Source organism: Cryptotermes secundus, unplaced genomic scaffold, assembly GCF_002891405.2.
Source record: "Cryptotermes secundus unplaced genomic scaffold, Csec_1.0 scaffold43, whole genome shotgun sequence".
NCBI lineage: Eukaryota > Metazoa > Arthropoda > Insecta > Blattodea > Kalotermitidae > Cryptotermes > Cryptotermes secundus.
In genome coordinates this window covers 1,709,852-1,736,872 of record NW_019723298.1, presented here as the reverse complement: position 1 = coordinate 1,736,872, position 27,021 = coordinate 1,709,852, and the positions used below count along the sequence as shown (strand labels likewise).

The window sequence follows — 27,021 nt, the reverse complement described above, 5'->3', positions numbered from 1 at the left end:
GCGGCTCCTCCAAAAGGGCTCAGCGCTATGAGTAAGTAATAATTTTTTTTATTGATAGTGGGGTGGGACTAAGTTCCTTGTACTGCGGCCAATTCTGGCCTATTGTACCAGCCCCAGATGATAGGTGAGGGTGATTGTGTAACAATTGGTGGAATGAAGATTGGCAGGGGAAACCGAAGTACTCGGAGAAAACCTGCCGCAGTGCCACTTTGTTCACCACAAATCCCACTTGACCAGACCTGGGATCGAACCCGGACCACCGCGGTGAGAAGCCAGCGACTAACCGCTTTATCTATGGCGCGGCCTATGAGTAAGTAAGAAAGATTTGAGATCTTCACGTCTGTGATTATGAAGAATGCCGTCTTCTGAGATGTGATTCCGTGTAGATATTGTATAAACCGATGTTTCGGAGGAACGTATCGCCTCCATCTTCAGGGTATAAGAAATCCGCGAGCGATGATCCAGCGTGAGCAGGTGCCTGCAGTCTGGCGCTGTGAACGAGAGACAGAGACGGAAGGTAACTGCAGCGTATCGCTTCGGTCTAAGCGGAAACTCGAAACTGACGAGATTCTAATGGATTAATCAATTATCGCTAATTATTACACGGTCCTAATTGAAGTATTAAATTCTGCGAATTCATAATACTGTGACGAATATGACCATTACTAGGCAACATTTTGGTAAGCATGTTCCCGCTGCAACGAATAGCCGTGGAATAATTCATTACTGGGCAACGGTTTTCGCTGAAACATATAACACAGAGTAATACACGAATTGTTAGAGTCCGCCTTGAGATATAAAAGTCAGTTCATAAGAGAGTTCAATAAGTCGTGAGTCGTAACTCGGCATTCGTTGGAGTGAGCGGTGTTTCTTTCGTCACGTTAGAAGAGAAGACACTCGTGGTCCAGTAAGGAATGCAGCCACTCTTATACAGTGATTGATTGTAATAGAGAGTGATTGTAATAGAATGTGTTAATAAATCCAATCATCCAAGCCAGAATCCAATATTATCCGTCACACAATCCCCACACACGGAACAATACTTTAATGCTAGCATAATAAATAACTTCAGAATGTTATACATTCATTAAAGGGATTATGTGCAGCTGCAAAGTGGGATGTGACACGTGTATACGTCATTTTAACAGTAAAACCTGAAGGGAGAACAGGTGTAGACGGAAAGGGCTAATATTAAAATGGATCTATTTGTAAGTTACTGGTACATTAAAGGTAAAGATGAAAAGCTAAAGTTGTCCCCGTGCTTACCTAATTATGCACTACGACATGAAGGCGTATGGAGGAGTGGATGTATATATCCACATTTTCTTGACCTCGACACTAGTTGGAAGTGAGTGGTCAGCTTCACGCCCTGGCCCCTTTACCCCTGTAGAAAGGGTCCCCGTTACCCTTTGGATAGGAGGTTGGGTGGAACCCAGAGCCAGTCTGGAAGGTTTGGGGAGGGGAATTTTTTTACCATACCGGTACTCAAAATTCGACCTCTCGGTCGTCCAGCCGGTAGCCAGTCGCCATACCGACTGAGCTATCCCGGCTCCTCACGTCCAGCCAGTAGCCAGTCGCCATACCGACTGAGCTCTCCCGGCAATAATTGGTACATTAAAGACCCTTCATAAATAAATGTCGTGGGCCAAATTAAAACCGCGAGTCATATGTTGATACCGCTGGTTTATAGAAATGTTTTTCTTATGATGTGCCTGCTTCAAAATAACGTTTTGAAGCACCAGATACCTCAAGTTTCAAACACACGAGATAACATGAACTTTCCTTCACAAACAAGCACATACTTAAATTCCTTCTACTGGTGCATTTCTTTATACCGATAATTGTTTCAAAAATGTTTATTAGTTAAAATTTAGAATAAGAATTCAGTAATTTCAGTCACGTTCACGTAACCACCACCCATGCCTCGCTTTTCCCTAAGGGTAAACTTGCCAAAAGTTGAGAAACACTGGTCTGTGGCTCTCACATTCAGGCATTTCAGTTGTGTTCACATACCCCCTTAGGTCTCTCTCGCGTACTCCTACGGATACGCGCACCATCAGCTGACATACATTGATCTATAGCGCTCCCAGCACTCGCAATGTGTGTCTTTCCGCCCATTCATGGCGCTCATGAGAGCCCCTGCTGATGCTGCAACATGGAGTTCTTTAAATATCTGGCTTCAATCCTGCATTACCCGGCCCTCCGTTATTAATAATTCATATTCCTTTTCTTTTATAATTCTGGTCCCCCGTCCCTTCTCCCTTCCGAGATTTCATTTCTTTTTTTATGAAGAAGCGAAATTCATAATTTTTTCTTTCTGCGAAGCACAAAGGTTTGTTCCTCTCCGTTGTCCATGAGCTACACTTCAAACCCTGGCCTGACGAAATAAAAAAGTACGTAATTACTTTTTAGCGAACCATTTCTCTCTTTCCCGTCACGGTCATAATTGTACAGAGCAACAATTTTCAATTTTTTGACAAAATTCACGAAATGGGCTGTTTTTGACTATATCGGTTATGCTAATCAGAAAAATTACTGCCAAAGAGTGTATAACGTGCAGTGTCTCATTAGTCTATGCGACAAACATAAACGGGCATTACCACTTATCAAGCAATTTAAAGTAATAAAGTTATTTGAAGTAGGATGAGATTTTACTCTTCAAAAACATCACATTCATACATTAGAGTTGATACAAGCTTTAAGAACACGATGAAGTGACAGGAGGTTGTATAAAACTGCATAATGAGGAGATTCATGACGTGTACACTTCTCCAAGTATAATTAGAATAATCAAGTCAAGGAGGATGAGGTGACCAAGGCATGTAGCACGGATGGAAAAGCCAGAAGGAAAGAAACCACTGGGAAGACCAAGGTGTATGTGGGTCACAATATTATAATGAATCTTAGAGAGATAGGATGTGATGTTATGGATTGGATTGGTCTGGCTCAGAATAAGGACTAGTGGAGGGCTCTTGCGAAGACGGTAATAAAACTTCGGGTTCCATAAAATGCTGGGAAGTTCTTGAGCACCTGCAGATTTGGCGGCTCCTCAAGAATGGCTCAGCCCCATAAGTAAGTAAGTAAGTATGAAGTTAAAGGTAAAATTATACCTGGACTTGCACGTCACAAAATGAAGACGCATGGTGTTGGAGGTATTGCTCCACCATTCTTAACCTCGACAATAGATGGAGTTGAGTCAGATTGAAGCATCTGTCGCTTTACCCTCTGGTACCCGTTGTGTAGGAGGCTGGGTAGGGCCCAGAGCCTGTTTGGACGTCATGCAGAAGAGAAAAGTCTCTTGGACCTACCGAGAAAACCCTCTAAGTAGAAATGCGAAGCGAAGAGATGCTCTGTTTTGCCTCAGAAGTAATTTCAAAGGTTTTGCACTTACATTCCGCTCCGGGAGAGAGTGCCGTCGCAATTATGCGAACCCAAAATACCGCGGTATAAAAAAATAGTGTCAATTTATGCTCAAATTTCGAAATAATGTGCATCCCAAAAATGTTGTCGAAAATCACGTATGTGTTTCAAATCTTATCTCGAATTGTGCGAGGGCTTAATGAATGCATCCCTCGCGACCGCACTGTAATACCAATCGCCAGGATTCAGTGAGCAACATTCCTGATTCCTGAAGAAAGCAGTCTTCTGGGATTTGTCACCGTGTATATGTGGTGTTAACCGACGTTTCGGAGGAACGTATCGCCTCCATCTTCAGGGTAGAAGAAAAAATGTAAGAAATCCAACACAGTCTGCTTTTACCGTTTCTCACGGTCTCTTCGCTTGCAGATTTCTTATATTTTTTTCTTCTACCCTCAAGATGGAGGCGATACGTTCCTCCGAAACGTCGGTTAACACCACATATACACGGTGACAAATCCCAGAAGACTGCTTTCTTCATAGTCACCGCCGTGAAAGCCTCAAACCTTACATTCCTGATTCCTATTTGTGAAGTCTTGGTACTTACACATGTCGGTACTAAGCCCGGCTCTTGTGACTGAAGTTTTTCGTGTTATTTCTCAGCCATTCCAAGCAGCCGGGAAGAGAACACGATAGCTTAAATTCTTTGTTCACTAAGCATTATTCCTTTGTACGGTATGTATCCTGAGCTACTCTAAACATCGCTAAATAAATCATAAATAGATAACTCTACGACTGTTCTTGCCTCCGTATATCTGCTTTCAATATCGAAACGGTTGACGACATTATATTAGAACTCTCCAATATCGGCGTACAAAGAAGTGGCATTCATCATTCTTATTAAAGGCTACTTTGAAGTCTTTGAAGTTACTGAGCTATCCATATGTCATGTGACACCTAATGATTAATTCCGTGTGTAGGTATAGGTCCTTGTGATCCATACTCTGTGTGAGATTACAACATGGTACCGTGGAGGACGCTGTCCAGAAGCCTATTGCTTGCATGCATGATATGGCTCGAACTCCTCAAATTGATATTCGCGGCCCTTCATATTGCTTGTCTGAAAAAATAGGAAGCCTCATATTGCTTTTGAATTATTTATACCCCTGAATTAAAACCGTATTTTAAGGCATCTTACACAGCTGTGCATAACAGTGTAGCCAGTAGAATGTGAAAGAACTTTGAAATAAGTTCAAAAGAACAAACCTAATTCTGCGGAGCACTTGTAGACAAAAACTCCTTACTAGCGTCAATTAAAATTTGTGTATTTTTCTTTATGGTATTTATATTATTATCCAGTAGATTCACGTCATCGGCATAGGCCAACAGGTGATGTGTCCCGTTTAATTTCAGTCCCACCTGGTTTCCCTGGACCTTCCTAATGGCATATTATAAAGTAAAGTTGAAAAGGAGTGGCGATAAAGCATCTCCTTGTTTTAGAACATTCTGGATGGGGAAATTATCGGACAAATGTTCACCTAAATTGACTTTACTCTACGTTCCTTTAAAAAATTTAGTCACCGAAAATATTTTCATGGATACCCCGAACTCTATTAGAATATTGTACAATACTTCCCTCCTAACCGAATCATAGGCTATCTTGCATAGCTGATGTACTGTCTCATTGAACTCCCATTTGTTCTCCAATATCTGACGAATGCAAAATATTTGACCAGTAGTTCATCTCTTACGTCGAATCCCACACTGATGTTCCTAAATAATTTTATCTATATATGGATTTATGGATAAAATTTTGTACGAAGTTGATAGCAGTGATATCCCAAATAATTACTACAGTTAGCTTTATTACTCTTCTTATGATCTGGTACAATAATAGACTCCTTCAACTGATCAGGCAATTCTTCCTTATTCCAAGTAGACTTAACGACTTTAGGGATCTGAGAGAATAATATTTCGCCTCCTGCTTGAATCAGTTCTGCTAGAATTTGATCACTACCTGGCGATTTATAGCTGTTCAGCTTTTCATTAACAATTTCAACCTCAAGAGGGCTGGGATCAGGTACTAACGGCTCAGCTGTATGCATTTATATCTGCCTAACATCACTGACCCTACATACATCTTATAACTGAGAGAAATAGTTCCTCCACCTATTCAAAATTTTGTGGGAATCTGCAAGCAGATCACCATTCTCATCCTTCACTAAGTTACTGCTAGGTTGGTAACCCCTCTTAAAGTCATTTATTCCTCTATACAAGTCTCTAATGTCCTGTTCGTACTGTTAATTGCAAGCTCATCAATTTTGTCTTTCAGATATTCTTGAATGGCTGCAGAATTGGCGGCTCCTCAAGAAGGGCTCAGCTCCATGAGTAAGGATGTATATTAGCACCGCTAATGTCACTTTCACTTCACATGTTCGTACGTTCCTCCTATTGGTATAACTAATTCTAGGACATGAAATGCAATTTTTGGTTAGCCTTCAGTGGCACAATTTCCATACAAAATTTCATCAGAATCCGACCCGCGACCGTCCTCTTGAAATATGGGGACTGACAGACACCATCAGCCATGCATGATCTCATTTCAAACACGTCACCCTAATATTGCATCATAGCGAATATAGGCCAAGAGATTTACTTAGAATTACAAACACTCTTTTTAGCTGAACCACTTTTACAGTAAAAATAATTCTCATGTTAATTTAACTCTGTTATTTTAAAGTACAGAATTAATGCAATAATAATAACCCACTAGGAAAACGTAATAACCTTGTAAAAGATTTTCTGGTTTGAGAGAATTTCGGAATGAATACCAGCGCCCATAACCCGAATAAATGTTCACGGCTGGGTACTTAGGTTACTTCTGTTGCTGGCTTCAAGGTGAAACACAATTTACATAGTCTCGAATTTACTAACTTAATGTTCTGTATCAGGGGAACAATGGAACCACGTTTATGATTTCTCTCCATAATTAAATTTTGTTTTATTACAACATGACTTCAACTGCACGTAAGTGCGGGCAAGTGAGCCGTTAGAGACGATAAAGTAATTAAATGCATTTACTTTGTTATAGGTGCATTTTCAAGTTACTTACTTTTTATACATCAGCAGTCCCTGAAGTAAATCACGTGAATATGAGATAACCGACTGCAGGAGTTGAGGATGTGGGGGAGGGGTGAAGGAGGAAGGAAAACTAAGCGCAAATAAAACGGAGTAGACGATAGCTTCTGGAATGTAAACATACTCTCTCCAACTTATTATTAACGTACAGGTTAGTCTAAACGTGACCATCCTAGACTTGTATGTGGTAGGAGCTCGGTTCGAGTCTCGGTCGTGAAACCGAGTATCATAACTCAGCATATGCCAGTCAATTTGATCACGACCACATTGTTGCAAAGCCTTTCCAAATCATGTCTTTCCGTCACTTTACGGTGTACAGTCTCGTTACTGCAAGCGTCTTTACTTAATCTCCAAAAAAATGTTATATTCTCAGACCAGATGTGTTCAAGATGTAAATGTATTTCGTGATTTTCTATCGTTATATTACAGCAGAGTGAAGCTGAGTAATGCTTTCAACAGGCATAGATGTATGATATAACTTCATGAAACAGAATAAATATTCAGAAGCTGATAGTTGTTCAGTTGGTGCATTATCGTGTTCAGAAGAGCCTGTGACTGGATCCTCCCCTGGGCCAGTTGAGTACAATCTTTTTTTTTTTTAAGTCCACTATGCGCTGTGTTTCTGCCTGATCCTTTGCATGAACCTGTGTACGTAAGATGGATAGACGGGTTTGTGAATGTATGTGGTGACGTAATTGGATAAGTAATTACTTACCATGCATGTTTTTAAAAAATAAAATACGTCTTTCCATTGGTCGATGGCTGGTCGGTTGCTGTCTCATGATAGCTGTGGTCACACATTTTCAATTTTTTAGCTTGCTTTCCATATTTTGAAAAAACAGAAGTAGGCTTATGAGATCGCCTTGATGTCTGCGTGTCTGTGTATCTCCCTATTAACTTTTGAAAGCTTGAACCAGTTTTTATGAAACTTGGTATGTATATCATGACATCTGAACCAATCTCAACGGCGTATTTCAAAAACGCTGTCCATCAGTCTGTATGTCTGTATTTTATCCTTCCATCGTTGTTACGTAACGGCTTCGTAAATACGTTCCCAAGGCAAAGAATACACGCAAAAGTAGAAGAATTGTTTGACGCATCGTTTGTTAAGCGATCCGTGTCATGTCAAAGGAAAGTAGCGATTGGTTATTCCCAGAACGTCTTCTTGTCACATTAGCTTCAGTTACCAAATCAGTTCTTTATTGATTTTGTAGACTAACAGTTCAAGGTCGTTCCCAATAAGAAATCCGGCGCATTTAAATCTGTAGAATTTGATGGTCAGTCTATGGATTTGAGAAACGTACCTGTCTTTTGATAAACACACTTCAATTTGTTCTGCACAAAACAAAACAAAAAAACTCCGTGGCCTGTAGACCGCAAGCGAACTATACCGACAGAGCGACCACCGCTTGTCGGCGAAGTTAGTGCAAACTTTAGCGTATAGAGAGTGTCATGTGGTCAGCGCAACTGATCCCCACGGCCGTTAATTTCGGTTTTCTAGACCGTGTTTGCTCTGCACAACATATATTATTTCATTTGAATCCGTGGAACCATAGAATTTGTTAGTCTTGAACAGACGAGAAAAAAAATTCTAAGAGGGTACACAATTTTCATCTTTTAACTAAAATAATTTCCCATCTTTATTTTATTTTGAGACTTCTGTGAAAATTTCACTAAATACGAATAATCTCTAATTTCAGTGGGTCCCTATGTTCAGTTTATTGTAGGAACTGAATCCGATTCATTGGACAGATGCTGCTTTAGCAGTGGCATGAAGCGTTTAATTTAATCTTTGTATCTTACATTAGGTATCATTTGTACTCCAACGAAGCACTTATTATATTTATTACAGAGTTTAAACATATAGATTCTAAAGGGTTCTAATGATGGTGTATAACACACAGAATTACTGGGTTTTTGGACTTTTTCCATCGTCCGGTATTCTAGAGAATAGAAAACACGACGTTTAGGAAATTGGATGTGTTATTCAGTGATTGAGTTTAGCTCTTTCTAAGGGACACAACTGAGTATATGTCTTCTCCTCCTTTCACCTGAGGGCGGAAACAGATCAAGTTTCCGAAACGTCATTTTTTCTATTCTCTAGAACACCGCACGATGGAAAAAGTCCAAAACGAAATAATTCTATGAATTTCAGCGTTTGTTTGGAGTATCTGAAGATTTTCACAAAACTCGATTAATGTAGGGAGTAATTCATTCGACATTCGAAGTGAAAACTTCGTAAATATAACGTATTCAGCATTACCACTAAGCCAAGCTGCTTTGTACATATGTGTATTAGAAAACCTTTAGGCTAGGTCACGTCGTATTGGTATGAACCGCGGTAACGTAAGCCACAGTTTGACTGAGGGCACGACTGCCACGGTTCGCTTCTTCGCCACAGCTTTCAGGCGGTCTCCGCGGCTGTATCCAGCAGTACCGGGGTCAGAGGCCACCGTGAAGCTGGCAACAAACCTTCATTCATTTCCAGTGTTAATGAGTTAAGTTTTGACTCCATTCTCTTATTCACCTTCATAGCGTGGTGCTTAAAACATTGATAAATTAATTATTCAATAATTTCCTGGTTTTATTGCGTTAGTTGTAATCGTATTTTACTCTTATTTGTAGAGACCATAGTCTGGGTCATTCTGAGTCATAGAATGAATTTATGAGTTTCCTGAGGGGAATAACATCACGTGAAATCCAGTGGGAAGACGGAAGTTATGATAATAGGACCAATGCAATTTCCGAAGTAATTATAAACTTGCATACAAATCTCTGAAACATAGTGCTGCGAGGCCAGGGCAGATGTGACGTCATGTCTACGTTGTACTACAACAGTAACAGGGGAAAGGTCAAGACAAAAGTTGTAGCACAAACACTGTCTAAGTGCCTTGCAACTATTTAGAAAAACTCGTGATGTTTGTTTTCCTGCATGCAATGAAGACCAGTTCTGGTCCACTCAATCTCCTATCTAGTGGGTAGGCCACTGGAAACATTTGCGGCCTGGGGATGAAACTCATCAGTCACCTTCAGCTTGTGTCGATGTTAAGAAAGTGTGGAACTATGCCTTCAATGTCCATTGTCTTCAGGGTAGGGCTCTTGATTGAGCACAAAGAACGTTTTACTTTTCCCTTTGTATTCCTTCAGGTTGCAGAATTGGTTTATAAAAACACTTAACCGAATTACTTTTCACTTAATGTGTTGCTGTTTAAGTTAGAAACGTGAAATAAAAGCGAATAACAATTTGTCTTTTTTATGTATTAGCATATGGTCGTATAAAAACTGTGTTTCGATCTGATATGTCGCCATGGTGAAGCTTGTTATGAAATAATTTTACGGGGAGAAAAAGCTGGATAAGTCACAGCTGTGTCATTGTATTTATTGAACAGAAATTTTACGTGGAATATTTATTTATTGATTGATAAAAGTATATAAAAAATAAAGTTATCCCTGTACCAGGCCGTGAAGGCCCATAGGGCTGTGCGATGTTGTGGTTCCCACATTATCTAGACAATCGGCTCAAAGATGGTGGTAAGGTTGTCAGCCTTACGCGCCGGCCGCGCTTTACTCCCCAGGAAAATTATTTAATTAATTCCTGGTACTCATTTCTGTTAGAGGCTGAGTCGACCCCAGGGTCATAGTGTGGCCGGAAGGATTAGGTAAATTGAAAAAACATCCAATGACCTCATCGGGACTTGAACCCGCGACTTTCCAGCTTCTAGCATAGTTCCTCAGCGAACAATGTGGAAGGAATCCGTCGTGACCTAGTTTCAGGTACCCTCTCGGCATTTCCCTGGAGGGATAGAGGAATCTCACGAAGACTGTCAGCCACGAGAGTTGAACCTGGTACCTCACGTATACAATTTGAAAGCGTAACCACTTGAGCCAGACGGCGCGGCGTGTGGGGAATGGAGCTGCGTCTTTAGATGTGATGGCCTTCCAATGCGTCGTACTTATTTTATAAATATTAATAACATGATTAATTTAAATATTTCTGGTACATGTTATTGGTTCATGATTCAGTCACGGAAGTAAATCTAAAATTATTCGTGTACCCTAAAAACTAAATTTTCTGCACATTTATATGCGTAAGTACTTAGCAGTGGGGGCACGCGGTAGCATAGTTGGTTGAGGCACTATGCTACAAGTCGGAAGGACGCGGGATCGAATCCAGATGACGTGGATTTTTTCAATTTAGCTAATCCTTCCAGCTGCGCTATGGCCCTGGAGTCGACTCAGCCTCTAACAGAAATGAGTATCAGGAATTAATTAAATAAATTTCCTGGGGAGAAAAGCGAGGCCGGCGCATAAGGCTGACAACCTTACCGCCATCTTTGAGCCGATTGTCTAGATAATGTGGGACCCTCAACGTCTCACAACCCTATGGACCTTCATGGCCTGGTACAAGGATAGCTTTACTTGTTTTTTTATATATACTAAATTCCTGTTATCCTTTGTAAGTGGTCAATTATTTTTATTCAAGTTCCGCCATCTTGTTTCACAGGCACCATGCTGTGAGGCCGGGAGTTTACGAAGACTGGAATGAACCGCATCACGATGACTCTGTTGTGGTTGTTCCTCTTCTGCTGGCTCCATGGACGTCATGTGCAGGCTGATGAATGCACACAGTGAGTGAAATTGTGTTACTTTCCTTCACCCTAGCTTCAGAACAGAAACTGTAGCAAGTCTCTAGCTCTGCTTTACCTCGGAATTGAATTTTTGTAGTTATATTGAGTATTTCTAGAGAAAGGAATTGATGCGCATTGTTTTTATAATTTAATATTTTATATATATGAACTGAATTGTAGCTGGTAAAAATACAGCTTTTTGCTTGTGATATGAAAGGAGCTAATGAATGGAAGGGCTGGGGGGATGCATGAATTGCGAACAAGGGAGGCAGTGAAGCTAATGGCAGAGCCAGGGTGGGTAGATAACACGGAAGTGAGAATCATTAGTGTTGGTTACTGCAGCAGTCGCGAGCTGCGTTGTAGTAATGGCATGGCACGTGAATGGACAGCGTAATTGGTTACTTTCTACTGCAGAAATGCTGATTTACTGGTGAGCAACATTCCTTCCATAGCGCTTCGTATCTAGTCGATAGTAATGACGTAGCTATATTTATGGGGAAATCATTCTCTGTAGATAGATCAGTGTCTCATGACACATTCGTAAAATTATTTACATTATATTTGATAAAAGTTGAGTTAAATTTGTCTCTGTGTTTAACTAATTAAACACTACGTCATGAAGGCGTATGGGGGAGTGGATGTATAGAGCCACATTTTCTTGACATCGGTACTAGTTGGAGGTGAGTGGTGAGCTTCACGCCCCGGCCGTTTTACACCCGGGGAAAGAGCCCCGGTACCCATTGGATAGGAGGTTGGGTGAGCCCCAGAGTCAGTCTGGACGACGTGAAGAAGAGAAAATTCTTGACCTTACTGGGACTCGAACACCAACCCCTCTGTCGTTCAGCCCGTAGCCAGTCACTATCTCGGCTCCCTATATTATGTTCGATACTGGTGGCAATAAAATTCAAGATAAAACGCTATTTTATAAAAACTTGAAGGTTCGAAAATATTGCTTTAATTAAGGGTTTGACATTTTTTGGGCGTCTGTCAGCTCAACATTTATAGTATGGGTCAGACATTATTTCAATTTTATCCGTGTTGTTAGGAGTAGCCTACATATATTGTGATGATTATTACGATGACAAGAAGTTCGTGGAAGGCATAGAGATTATGTCCTCACTGGACGTGGGTCAGTACTCCACTGAAACTCGATCTGTGTTATACATTACAGCGAACAAATTGTCACGTGTCCGGTGTTCCGGAACAAATAATTGTGGGTTGCAGATTAGACGACACTGTTTATTGGATAATTCGTTTACACTCACTATTCCAGTCACTCTGAGATAACTTCTTCCAGACGATGCGACCCGACTAATCCGTCGTCTTTCACATTTCGTTGTCTGGTTCTCGGCTGAGCTGGTTTCTTCTATGATCTCATCTCCGCTCCGGTCTTCTCTTATCTCAAATCCGATCTGAGCTTCTCTGATCTGCCTTCAGATCTGATTTGGTCTGGTCTCTTATCTTCTACAGTCGGATGGACTGGAAGAACCTACTTGAAGGGTTTAACTTCCCGTGTTGGCTAGTGTATCATTTATTAGTTGCCACGGGAACATGTTTTCATTTTTAGGTAACACGTTAATTTTATCTCTAGCTGTTGGTTGTTGCGGGGACAACGCTTATTGAGCCATTGCACCAGCAATGGAAACGTGTTTCAACAAGCCGTTGTCCAGCAATGGACGCCCGCTCAGATATTCTGACTTTTAGGCGGCACGCCACAATATAGAGAACGTTCGGGAGAGAGGAGGCATCAACACTGTGGAATGCTTACTTATTTCGAAGTACGCTATATTTTCAACGAAGAGTGTGAACAACGTGAATCATTCAAGGATTTATATCAAACCTGATAAAAGTAGTCTTTAAACCGTGGTATGTTTTATTTTTTCCTTAAAAATATAAAAATTGTACGTTTTAATGTTATCTAAAATGCCCCCAAAAAGTCCGAAATCATGAAGGGAGTCTTTCTTCATTTTTAGGCCTATTTGTCTTCAAATTTTGTGTCCCCAAAACAAAAGTACTCTTCCGTGTAGTGTGTCGGGAAGCAAAATTCTAATGTCATTGAAGTGGAAAAAAAATGCCACGTCATATGTAGGGATGTGATAAATAATATATTATTATTAGCGGAAAAACTTTTTGAAAATTGTTTTTGTATCTTCATTCTTCACCCCTGTTCTTCATTACCTTTATCACGTTCATACACATTTCCCTCTTCTTACTTCCTCTCTTGAAATATCAAATTATATTACATCTTCATCCTTCACGTGGCACCGTTTTCAATATACATTTTCCATCTTTATTTGAAAAAAAAAAGCTGAAGAGGTTTGAGAAAGACTAAACACACATAGTCAGAAGGCACACACATGTAGAATTAAACCGCGTCCTGTTTTATATACATATATGATAAATTATTTTAAAATGTAACGTTGCTTTTAAATTTTGTATTTTTGTTGTTATTGGTTAAGTCTACGAAGTATCTTGAATGCACACGGCAAGCAGTTTGGAATTGACAAAAACAAAAACAAGAACTTCTAAAAAGAAATTACGAAGACTGATTTCCTTCAGGTGGTCAAACTTTCAGACATATCATTTAATAATGTTAAACATGGAGTTGCATTTGAACTAGAAATTCTGCCAGTTGATGAATATTAATGAGCATTAATGATCATTGTTTCTTACAATTTCTATAGTATTATTGTTTATCATTGATATTTCCTTTCACTTATCTTTACCATTTTATATTAATTTCATATTTTGTAGGCCTACTTCTCGTTACTTTGGTGCCACTGGTTCCTTTTATTTCTTTACCCTCTTACAAAATCTCTTTTATCTTTTCTTGCTATTAATACATTTTCTTGTTATGTGCCTGCATTCGCAACTCGTTTGCATTATAACAGTTTATTCCAAACTTTCTTTGCCTTGAAGAAAGCAGTTTTCTGGGATTTGGCACCGTGTATGTGTGGTGTTAACCGACGTTTCGGAGGAACGTATCGCCTCCATCTTCAAGATAGAAGAAAAAATAAGAAATCTGCAAGCGAAGAGACCGTGAGAACCAGTAAAAGCAGACTGTGTTGGAAATATACACAGCTATGTGCCTCACATTTCCAACACAGTCTGCTTTTACTGGTTCTCACGGTCTCTTCGCTTGCAGATTTCTTATTTTTTCTTCTATCTTGAAGATGGAGGCGATACGTTCCTCCGAAACGTCGGTTAACACCACATATACACGGTGCCAAATCCCAGAAGACTGCTTTCTTCATAGTCACCGCCGTGAAAGCCTCAAATCTTATATATTTCTTTGCCTTGTATTGTAATTCGACAAACAACACAAGTGCCCCCTCTTACTCTATCGAAATTTTCTGGTCAGAAGCCTGCTATCAAACTTCCCCAAGCCACGCATTTCCCACAGACATTGCTGTTTAAGTCCTATTAATACATAACCTTTTGAAGACATTTGATAAAACATCTATGACAGTTCCCCTAAAACCGACAAACAAATAGAGGACTTAACAATTATTATTGGAACACTACAGAATACGTGTTGTGTGAATTCTGTCGCTCGTTCTTTCAGAAGACTTACTGTTGCTGCAGTTCTGCTGTATCAGAGACACGCGCAATACGAATGTTACACACCCCAGCCATTCCTGTTTCTACACTCATTTGCTTTCCCTTGTGTTGGACTAATTTCCATCGCATTGTTGCCTCGTGCTGCCGCCAGGGGGGGTAGAGACAAAGGGAAACAGTTTATTATGTGCACTATGTAGGTCCAGGCCTCTTTATTTCATACGCTCAGGTTTTATATATGAGGTGAAGGTGGGAAGCATGGTGGGTAGTTCAATTTACACGTACAATCATATCCAATAACCAACTGCCAGCGTGTGTGTGTGTTTACCCTGAAATATTTCTGGAATATTCGAGTTAAGAACTTTTTTCGTGCTATTCTTTTTGTGTATGGTGATAAAGGTTTCTATACCCCAGAGCATGCTTTTTCTTTCTCATTACCTGACCCTCAATTTATATTCATTTGACTTCAGCCAAGTTATTTTATCTGCCCTGTCTGAAATGTCAAAACAGGTAAAATATTGTAATTTCCTGTGGTAATAAAAGAATCGCCGGTCACGGTAGCCGAGCGGTCTAAGGCACGTACTGTCCTCGCTCGCTTGGAAACCGGGATCGTGGGTTCGAATTCCACCCAGGGCATGGATGTTTAGTTTGTGTGTGTGCGTTTTTCTGTGTGTGTGTACAGGTAGAGGCCTTGCGACGAGCTGATCACCCGCCCAGGGAGTCCTACCGAATGTGTAGGATCTAGAAAAACCGAAGTGAACGGAAAAGTTCATGGAGGTAGGCCTAGGCCCACTGGGGCTGTAGTGCCAAGGAAAAGAAATAAATAAAAGGATGCGATTTCTTCTTCTCGACTGGAATTAGAGTCTGAGACCTGAAGGCGGACGATGGGAGTAAGAACAGCAGCGAAGCTCCATAACCACCGCTGGGAAAACAGCAAATTCTAAATAATAATGTGTGATTATATTTTATTTGACAAGATATTAAATAATTGGATTCAATAATAGTTCCAATTTGGGGGGACAGTCGCCTTAATTACATAACACACACTCTCTTTTTCAGATCGAATATAATCAATTTTAGCAATTTTCAAAATGTAAAATTTAAGCTGCATCTTTCATTCAAACATACACAAGCGCAAGAAGAAAGCAGTCTTCTGGCATGTGGCGCAGTGTATATATTGTGTTAACCGACGTTTCGGAGGAACGTATCGTCTCCATCTTCAGCGTAGAAGAAAAGAGAAGGAAATCCGCGAGCGAGGAACCAGCGATAGCAGGTGATAACAGACTAATAGTCTGTTCACCTACTAACGCTGGTTCCTCGTTCGCGAATTTCCTTCTCAAATCTTATATACACAAACACAGTTTTCCAGTCTCTGTTTCAGTTCCCAGAACTAGTAATGCGAGAAAATGAACCATCTAATATAGATTACTGTTTCAGGGATGTGGCCCAATATATTGTCACGTGTTGGGTATGTCACGTGACAAATAACTTCACGTGGGTCTCGGATTTAGCGAATCTTTATTGGATACTCACACTTACACTCTTTACAATTACTATCAGTTGTAGTATCACTTGGCTTCTATCTTAATACTCAATTCTCAGTTCTCTAATACTCAACTTGCTGTCTTCTTGCTATAGCTCTCGGTTTATGTAGGTGTTCTGCGGACTGGATACCAGACACCATCCCTCACTGTTTCGTTTCTACTGTCCGCTGTTACGTAACGGGAGCAACGAACTCTCTGTAGTTCATTTCTTGGGAGACGCGTTCGTTGCTTACGTAACGGCTCCCTATTCTTTGCGTTACCATGGAACTGCCTATTGCAAACTCATGTGTTCGGTAATCCGTTGCCTCGGGAAGGCTCCTTCGCAACGGTCTGTTTGTATTCGATTTGTTGCTGTTGGAACTGAACAATTTCCATTGTAGCCGTTGCGCGGCGATGGACGTGAGTTAACGCGTCACAATATATTGCATAACAGACTAGTCTCATGTAATAATAACGGGCAATTTAATGCAAGTTACAAACTTCATTGTGTTCGGCTACAAATTCCGCTTAAAATATTGGTTATTGATAAATATTGTAGATGTACTGAGTCAGTGGAAGAGAATCTTTCTGGAAAATTGTTTAAATGCTTAGCTCATTAATCGTACTTAATATTTTTGTCATTAACAAATAGTGTAAACGTACTAGTTCAGTGGGGCAAGGCTCTCCTGATGAAGTTTATGGTCACTCAGTTGGCCAACAAATTCCTCTACATTTTGGGAAAAACAGAAAATCCAATACCGAGTTCAAATTATTACTCCACTGCTCCTTGTCTTGAGGCCGCCAAATCCAAGCCACTCCTTCACAACCTTTTCCTTTCAGATCCGTTTTAATAAATCCTGTTATCTACACCTAGATCTCCCTAGTAGTCTCTTCCCATCAGCTTTTCTTTACTTACGTGTAATGTGTTCCCTGTGAGGTTCAAATTTGAATTCGTATATTTTATTTAGAATAAATTCGGTTAATAATCGGCGGTAGTTGAGAGCAGCAGTCAGAACCTCCTCTCATTAAAGATGAGTCTCAATTTCAAAACAGATACGCGGCCTTGGAACGAATGAAAAAATCGTCAAGGGTCCTGAGGGGGCCGAAACCAAGAATGACTGTGCTGGCGAAGGCCAGCAGAAAATTACTGCTCTGTTCTTGCTCCCTCGGTCTCTAAAGAATTAACAATATTCGTTGAAAGAGACACGTCATTAAGGTCCTTATTTTCTGGTTTTCTTCAGTCCTCTGTTATTTCCTTTCTCATACGACAGAATACACGTGATAGAGTGACAGGTTTCGGGTTGTTAATCAGATTTATTGGGTATCATACAGCTCGTGACTGTACTTCACAGGTCACTATCACACAGAGAGTAGTGTTCTCAGTCACGGTCTTCACTGCTGTGCTTGGTACCATTTTCCAACACTGGACGTTCCTCTACCCCCTGGCCTACGTCTTCGCAGGCTAGCGTCCATCTCATACCAACTTCCTACTTTTCTAACTGCCGCCACAAGACTGCCTCGCGGTAGCAGCTTGTCCTCATTATATAGCTTTGACACGGACCACACAGGAAATACAATTTCTAACCATTCTTCTATTGTCGGGTGACGTCGCTATCCGAGAGGATAGCACAGAAAGCACCTTTCGTATGTTGCATGTGCAATCGCTGTTACGTTGATAAGCAGTTTAAACAAAATTTTACTCTCTTCTGCAATGGTATCTAGACACTCCACATTAGTTTTCATGTTCCTATTTTGTTTAGAAACTTCCCGTTTTTTTTTCCTTATTTATATTCATTCTTATCCATATTCTTTTAAGCTCCGACTTCCAGAACTGTCACTTTAATTCTTTTATTCTTGGCCAGTCCATACCTCTTCCCTTTCAGTGGAGTTCATCCCTTGTTTCCTTAAGGGCAACTTATCTTTGTCCACCCTCTTCATGCAGCCGCACAAATCTCCCACTTACTGTGTCACAGTTTCTTCTGTCTCGCTGCTCTATGGATTTATTCCTGTATTTCTCCTCCAAAAGCTATTTAGAAAGATTGTGTCTGTGTAACATATTCTTCCCCTTCCTGTTTCCATACTTTTACGTTCACAAAAACGCAATACTTGACTTACGAAATTGAGAGTGCAAGGGATGATTTTCTGACCCTCAGCGGCTGATTATGACCTACATTTCGCAATATAATTAACACCTCGGGATAGGAACAAAATTCGGCGTACTTAATAAAATCTGTAGATAGTTCAGGTACCAACAAATCGTCATCATATGATTCATTACTATGCAAGTAGCAAAGGCAGGCAACTACATTTCAAATATAATTCAGTCGAAGAGAAGAAGATCTGCAGATAAATTAATAGAGTAACTGAAAAATTCTTAATATGTGTCTTCATTTTGAATTTAAGTCGCTAAGATAAAAGGCCATAAGAGTGAAGTGGATTTTAAGAAAACGAGGCCTGAAGATGTGGAATGTATTAATCTGACACAAGAGAGGGTCAAATGAGGGGCTCTTTTGGATATACTAGTGAAATTTCAAGTACCACAAGATAGCGAGATTATCGCTCGTTAATATACCGTATACTGTTGCGTACAGACCCGTTGCTAGGCAACGGCCATAAAACAACGAGATATGAACCGTTGATAAGCAGCGGCCAGCGCGCCACTAGACTGGCTGGAAAGAGGTGTTTTGTGAGCGGTCCACACCGATGGCTGGGAACACAACAATGGATACAACAATGAGGTGATGTGTTTTCTAAGCTGTCCGTGCCGAGATGTTATAAGCGGGACAGAGTTTAGAACTCNTAGATTATCGGTCGTTAATATACCGTATACTGTTGCGTACAGACCCGTTGCTAGGCAAAGACCATAAAACAAACAACGAGATATCAACCGTTAATAAGCAGCGGCCAGCGCGCCATAGACTGGCTGGAAAGAGGTGATTTCTGAGCGGTCCACACCAATGGCTGGGAACATAACAATGGATACAACAATGAGGAGGTGTGTTTTCTAAGCTGTCCGTGCCCAGATGTTATAAGCGGGACAAAGTTTAGAGCTTAGTCAGTTGTGGGATATTCGCCATCCAGTAAGGACGTAAGCAGAGGGCATTGCTAGGATCCGTTACCAGGAATCGACTTGTGAAAACATACTGCAAAGATTTAGTCATTGCAGTTCAGTTCACTTAAATGCAGGAAAGTGAAGAGTTGGTCGGTGATATAGTGAATTAGTCAGAGAACTGAGGTTCAGGCTTTGTGAGCTGTTGCTCTTAGAACCTGGTAGCTGAGCCACGGGGATACTTGGGGAACCCAGAATAAAGGGAACGTCTGCCGTTTAAGCCGCTACCAGGCAACGACTGGTGAAGACACTTCAGGTTTAAAAGACTTAGCCTGCTGTAGTGAACTGCAGATCAGAGGAAATTAGCACAAATATGGGTTGGCCGTTTTGATATAAAGTTCTGTCATTTTGTTCAAAGATATTCGAAGTGTCAGTATTCAATTGTTTTATAGATTTGCTCTGAAGTTTATTTTGAACACATTTTGTTTGTTGCATGCAACAAAAAGAGTTGCCTAAGTCGGAATGAAGTACTTTAACTGACAGTCATTTTCTATGAGGATCAGCTAAATCTCGTAGCATCGCCTCTTTAGTCCAGTAGCAGAAAGAAGAATATAAAAGTGTGGAGTTGCCTTTTCTCTGCTCTTGATCTATAAAACTGGGTTCTCGGCCACTCCCTGTAAGAGCACTGAAGAGCATAACGTTCCTCTCTCAAGTTGCCTAACATTACCTCCTCTCAACAGTCATTGCTTTAAGTTCGAGTCTTAAAGCTTGTGTTACCAATGGAAATAGCTCGCTAGAAAAGTTTTGATGAGTGTGGCTGAATCAGCTTACATAAAATTTTAACCCACTGACCGAATTTAACTGAGGCAGAAAAAAGTTACAAGGAACATTAGTTTATATACAGATCTAAAGTAATCATATCTAAAACAATATTCTTAAGTTTTACTATTTAATGACCGAAATATTTAATGAATATTAGTTCCTGCTAACAGAATATTAATAATTTTCTTCTCTAATTCTTCTGGAAACTTCCTTATATGTAACTCTCTGAAGCCCGAAGGCAATTATGGAAATTTCATTTCCTGTTAATTTTACTCCAACGAAGTGCTTTGTAGACTGTGTGAGGGAAGGGCACTGAATTATCCATATTCAAATTTACTAAGAAGTAGAGAAGATATTAATAAATTGTCTCACCTGGCCTTATTTGAGCCCCTGAATCTGAGATGTTTGGTCGCATTGCTGGATGGATGAATAAATGGATTAATGGTTGGATGAATGCATATGTTAATAAGTGGTTTACTGAATTCACGGAAGGTTGAATGATCAGATGGATAGATAAGTATGAGATAGGTGGATAGCTGGATAGATCAACGAATTAAATCAGGATTAATTTTTCCTATGGCGCTACAGCCCCAATTTTGGCCTAGGCCTGCCTCCATGAAACTCTCCGTTTCACTTCGGTTTACTAGATCTTACACATACGGTAGGACTCCTTGGGCGGGTGATCAGCTCGTCACAAGGCCTCTACCTGTAGACAAACACAGAAAAACGCACACAAACATCCATGCCCTGAGTGGGATTCGAACCCACGATCTCGGTTTCCGAGCGAGCGAAGACAGTGCATGCCTTAGACCGCTCGGCTACCGTGACCGGCAAATCAGGATTATAACTGAAGCAAATCAAATACTTAGCATTAATTAAAGGCAATTCCAATTCACAGAGATCTGAAACAATTGGATGCTTTATTATTATTTTACTATTTTCATATTTTAAATCATTTACTGTTGTTTTGTTTGGGTATCAGATTTGGTCTTTAGTTGATAGCCAGTTGAGCAGAGCCCTAACCTTATTTTCAGATATGTTTTAACACTTTCTTCAATCCAGGATAACTGACTGACATTTTGCATTGAATTCAAAACATATTCAATTTTAATGTTTGTAGTGTAGTGCAGTAGGGGCACTCTGCATTCTGCTGGTTGCTAGGCATTTCCGTGCAATAACAGTTTCTCCTGCTAACATCGCTCTGTCCCTGCGTCCGTCTGTACTCATGAAATGACTCGAGAACAGCTGAAAGGATTTTCATTAAACTTGATAATGAGAAGCTCTAACACAATATACTAACACGTTCCAGTTTTAGCTGAAACGTGACAAAGAACAACAGACATTTTGCACGAAGATATATACATGTGTTTTTGCGAACCCCTCTAGCGTAACTCGCTATATACTTATTGGAACAAAACACGATTCGTACAGAGGTTAGGAAAAAAAAACAGAACAACGTATTTTATGCCAAATACCCTCTTCAAATATTCCTTACATATTTCGAAAATATACAATAAAAATTGCTATATATCAAGCACATGCGTGAAACTAGGATAGGAAAGGAAGTAGAAATTTGTGCTACAAACCTAACCAACAAAACCAAGTGCGTGAGCACCAATGCAAATAAATGGAGTAAAAAATGGTGAAGACATATAATATCTACCACTAGCTCCACCTCGAATACCGGATGATGGACAAGGTCCAAAAACCCAGTATTCTGTGTGTTATACAGCATCGTCAGAAACTTTTAGAAACCGAATCTTGTTCAGTTCAATATTAATGAAAAAGTCTCGTTTAGAAGAGCATCTGCAATCTTTATTTTATTTTTCAGTATTCTGTGTCATGATTGATTGTGTGGACCTCCTACGAGTAGTACAGACATATATATATACCTCACTGAGGAGTGAAATTTCTATTTTAAACATTTTATATGTCATAAATATGAAATAAAATACAACAAAAATACGAGTAATATATCACAGCAGTGAGATACCTGTAACTTGTTTAGATTTGAAGCAAATTGTCTGAATCTTCAATAAATCAAAGCCAAGGAGGCTTTAGACGTTCGGAAATAATGTATTTCGAAACTGTGTACACACATTTCAATTTTTGTTTCATTAATTCTTATTTCTTATATTTATCTTTATCATTGTCTGTAGCNTATATGATGGACATATATTTTAGTTATTTTAAAGTGAAGACAAGGCATACAATGTACTAGTTTGACGTGAATTGAGTAGCACCTGAAGATGGCATTCTTATGCCGAAACATGTAGTGAAAGTGAGAGAAGAAGATAGATAAGTGTATGCACTGCAAGACGGAATAAACAAATCATGAAGTAAAAAATATATATTTAAAAAGTCCCACTTTATATGCCAAAATTTGAAATAATGCGAATCACCCCATAAAATATTCGTCAAGAATCACGTATGTTTTACTCCTGGGAGTCTTGAACTATGTGAGGTCTTCAGTAACGCACCCTCATACAAAATGCGACAACAATATAATCCTTAAGAAACAGGCTTGTCCAACAATAATGCTGTATAAATGTGTTTGGTAGGTGATCACTTCGAATGTCTTCTCGGACCTTGGCCATCCTCACTGAAGTTTTTCGTCATTTCTTTCAGTCCTTCCAGGAAAATTCTGGGGTATTGCCTTAGTTATGCAAAGATCGAGTCCTTTCAAATGCTTCCTAATGCATCGACCATCCTACAGTTCGAAGTTATATACATGTAGCATGCGACACACGAAGCTTCGGAAAACAGGCCATCTAAATAATAAGAAATAAATTTCCATGGCTCTTCCCTGAGTTTGACTGCTGTTGAGATCAAAGCAAATTAGATTTCCATATTTATCCCGTAATAAATACGTCACGATCTCGGTTCCCCTGAATAGAGAGAGAAATTACTCTTGCCCGTCGCACTGTGTAAACATAATTCAGTATCCAAACAAATGACGTCATATATATCCTCGAAAGCAGTGAGACAAATCAAATGTATTGTCAGGTAGAATGGGTTTAAATCAAATAACAGGAATGTTTTCACAACTTTCAATGTGATTGCAATTTTATTGGCCAGTAAATATATGTAGCATGATTGTGATTGGTCTGTCCACCGCTAACTGTATCATTAACTAGTAATGGCTGGCTTTTGTTTGTAATGTGCGGGTTGTTATTAAAGCTCGATAGATGGGGTAATTGCATTCAATAGGTATTTACGGCGATAAAACAATAAAATCGATTTCTCTCGAATGGGTTGTCGGACGACTGATCGGAGTAGTAAATGGGCTCATGTACTATTCGATGTAATTCCTGCTCTTTTCGCTTAACTCCTTATTTAACGAAGCTGTGTTGATGGAGAATGTACAGCGTCGGTTGGCAAGATGATTGACGATTTGGAAAGCATTTAGAAAGAAGCGATCGTAATATCCCAGCATTTATCTAGAGGATTTTAGGAAAACCACGAAAAATCTCAGTCTGAGTAGTCTGTGTCCCGACCAAGGCTATCCATAATTCTCTGAGTTTATAGTTGCATTAAAAAGAAAGTGTTCTTTCTTTGTCTGGATTTTCTTGTAACTAACTCTAAGGGTAAAGCGGCCTCCGTAGTCTAGAGGCAACGTTCCCACCTCATGACTCGTAGTACGCGGGTTCAAACCCGGCGGAGGTCGTCGAATTTTTAAGGGCGGAAAAATTCAGGAAACAAGTCCTCCGGGAGGGACTTTGAGCCGTGGGTCCCGTGTCGTAGCTTTACGGCATGTAAAAGAACCTCATATCTCCAAAGGAGATCACTGAGCTAAATTCAAGGACATTTCCCGCCCAACAGTAGTCTCAAACGCCTCTGATAGATGGGGGAAGCATTATAGATACCGCCAAGCCAGTAGAGGCCGAACTCGCTGGCTCGGTCAGGACGCACCAATATCGGTAGGGTATAGAGACTGGTAGAATATCATAGAGGGAAGCACAATGGACCAATACTGGTCTCAGTGCATGGAGAAACACACCCTCTCCAATAACTAACTAACTAACTAACTAACTAACTCTAAAGGTAGAACAGAACTGCATACTTAATGTGACAGTCCCATTAATACTACCACATCAATAAGTTCGTGGAATGGCCGCAAAGCGTCGTACGGGAATTTACTGCCGATATGTGTCAGCAATGTTCTCGACAGCTATATCAACGTTGGCAGACTGGCATAGCGGCCAACGGCAACCATTTTGAGGGCCGATGTGGATTTGAGTAAGTGTATGTGAATACCTTGTAATATGATGCGATAAAACCACATTCCACTGAACTAATGACTCTACCACGTATATATTGCTGACAAGCAACTTTATATTATTTACGATCTTGGACTTGGATCAGTGATCGTTGTATGCATGGAAATGTTGCTAAACAACGAATCAGTGTTGGGCACGTATCTTTCCATACATTATAAAACCTGTTATGGTCTCGTTTTATATACTTCTATATTGATATATAAACCTAAACGACAGGAATCAATTTTACTGTTGTCTTTAACTTATAATTATCCGCGTAAAATAATAGATATAAATACTTGTGTTCACTCACGGATCATGCCTACATTAAAAAATCTTATCCTGAGTGGAAAGACACGCCCGTATATTTACTTCAGTATTTCTCAGCCGATTGCCGTCTGTTTCGTTTACATACATCCACCAATCATAAATTGTAATGTTCTGTTGTTTTTTTCTTTTCGCTTTAACAACTGAATAATTCGTGCTCAACACTTGTACTCTTTCTTGAAAAGACTCCCACGAAGAAAGTAAATTAAAATTAATTTCCTCTCTGTCATACATAGAAAAGATAAATTTAAGAACTGAAATAATTTCATATAAACAGAGCAACATTTTACTTTCGATGTCTTACTTTTCTCACTTATTAATAATAACTTCAATTTTTCATTGAATTATTACTTTATTGTTATTATACAGACTGCCTTATTTTGCATTTTATTTGTTAGTTCTCTTGTGTCATTCTACGCACTCATGCTAACTTTGTAATTGGCCTCTGAGCTATTAAATTTGCACGTGTATAAACAAGAATTGAATTAAATTGAATTCGTATTGTTATTCTTTCTATGTATTTATATTTACATTTTTCAATTCTCAATAACAGCTTAAATTTGTGTCAATGAAATTATTATTATTATTATTATTATTATTACTTNATCACTGCCTTAATGCTCGTGTAGATTAGGAACCCCCAGATAACGTTTATTTAACTATTGTGAGTCCTCGTTGAAGAATCGGTAGTCACTCGTTTTGCCCGAAAGAATTCTGTGCCTTTTCTGGAACCCGCAGTTTTGTTCCGTATTCACAGGAATACTCCCATGTACCCTAGCATGCACCAGCTTAATGTTATCGTGTATTCACATACTATATCTATAGGACCAGTTTAAAATTATAATCATAGGTATGTTTTGAACTTCCAAATGGCCTTACTCGTACAGGTTTCCGGACCAAAACTGAGTATACATTTGTCATCTTCTATACGTGATGCCTTAACAATTTTATCGTCCTTCATTACATGACCCTAATAACAAATGGTGAAAAGTACACAAATTATGAACTTCCCCGTTGTATAATTTTCCCTACTGCTGTCTCACTCTCTCTCTCCTGAGTCCATTTTTCTCGCAAACCCTCTCAATATTATCACGTGTTACAGCGACTAAAGGCGGGGTTCGGATTGGTAATTGGATTTATTAACCACCAACAGGTCGTAACTACAATTAGTTATTACACTATTGCTGATTTACACAATGTACAACTACTCCACACTAATCTTCTCAAACTATTTCCACTAGTCTTCACTATCCGTTTCCTAGCAACGGATTTATAATACAGAAAATATAAAAGTCTCCCTAAATCACATACTCCCAATACCACTGCACTATAGCACACATAAAGTCTTCAAATCACATGTTAAATTTTCACATGCTGACTTCCTATACACTCTGTACTCTTCGAGCTTACTTCTTGCTTGCTTGTTCGCCTGCTGCTGCCACTACTACTCACTCGTAACTGCCTCGAACGAATTTTGTCACTCTTACTCACAGAGCCGCGGAACGGACATGGACTTAGAGTAAACACATATCACGTGATCGCTATCCGGCCAGTCTGTTGGCGCATCGCTCGGATTTACAGAAAACACAGCTTCCTCTATTGTTGATTGTTGGACCGTGGTTCCAGAGCTGTTGCCTGGAGACGCGTTGATCAGATCCGTGATCCTTTACAGTAAGTGACCAAATTTCGCATCCATATTTACGTGGATCTCTTTGATGTATGTCTATGCAGTTAAAGTGACGCTTCGAAATGAGCCTATTGTGCATTACAAGAATTCAGATATCTGCGATATTTATTCGTATCTGATATCTCGTATTCTGCGAGAATATATCTGTTATCTCTCACAAATATCTTGATGTGCGGAACAAGAGAATAAGTGAGGTAAAAGGAACCAAGCAGCATGAGAGATTTCAGCTGACTGATGTTTCGAATGGAACTTAACGCTTTGTAACCGGAGGGACAGCGCCATGTTTGTGCTACGAGACACAGCTCTCGTATTCGAAACGCATTTGTAATTCAGCAACGACTAAACCTACGGGAAAGCTTCAGTATAAAATATGGATTCCAAATTCCAGATTCATATGTTTTTAAAGTGTTTAGAACGAGCAGCTTACCAAGACAGTTTGGTAAATAAAAAGTACACTTAACCAGTTTTTAGTATAGAGCATATTAGAGTAACAATGAAGTAGATTATTATGCGAATTTGAATTATAGGTATTTGAAGTAGTGAGATATGAAAAATATTAACAAAATCTCACTTTATGAGCAAAGTTTTAACTATTGCGAACTTATTCCTTTTTCCTTGTTCATTGTAATGCCCTAGCGGCGCAGGGGGGGAATGGAGGTATCCCTCCCGCTGC

The 27,021-nt window shown here is 39.8% G+C and overlaps 1 protein-coding gene across 3 annotated transcripts in view; it reads left to right on the top strand.

The window, feature by feature from the left end:
• Nucleotides 1-27,021, top strand: part of LOC111861631 (C3 and PZP-like alpha-2-macroglobulin domain-containing protein 8) — a 286,966-nt gene that overhangs the window by 102,659 nt on the left and 157,286 nt on the right. For all 3 annotated transcript variants that reach the window (XM_023846353.2, XM_023846351.2, XM_023846352.2), the window contains exon 2: nucleotides 11,000-11,123. In XM_023846353.2, the coding sequence (XP_023702121.1) occupies nucleotides 11,038-11,123 (86 nt within the window). In that variant the 5' untranslated portion in view covers nucleotides 11,000-11,037. The remainder of the gene's footprint in view (nucleotides 1-10,999; nucleotides 11,124-27,021) is intronic.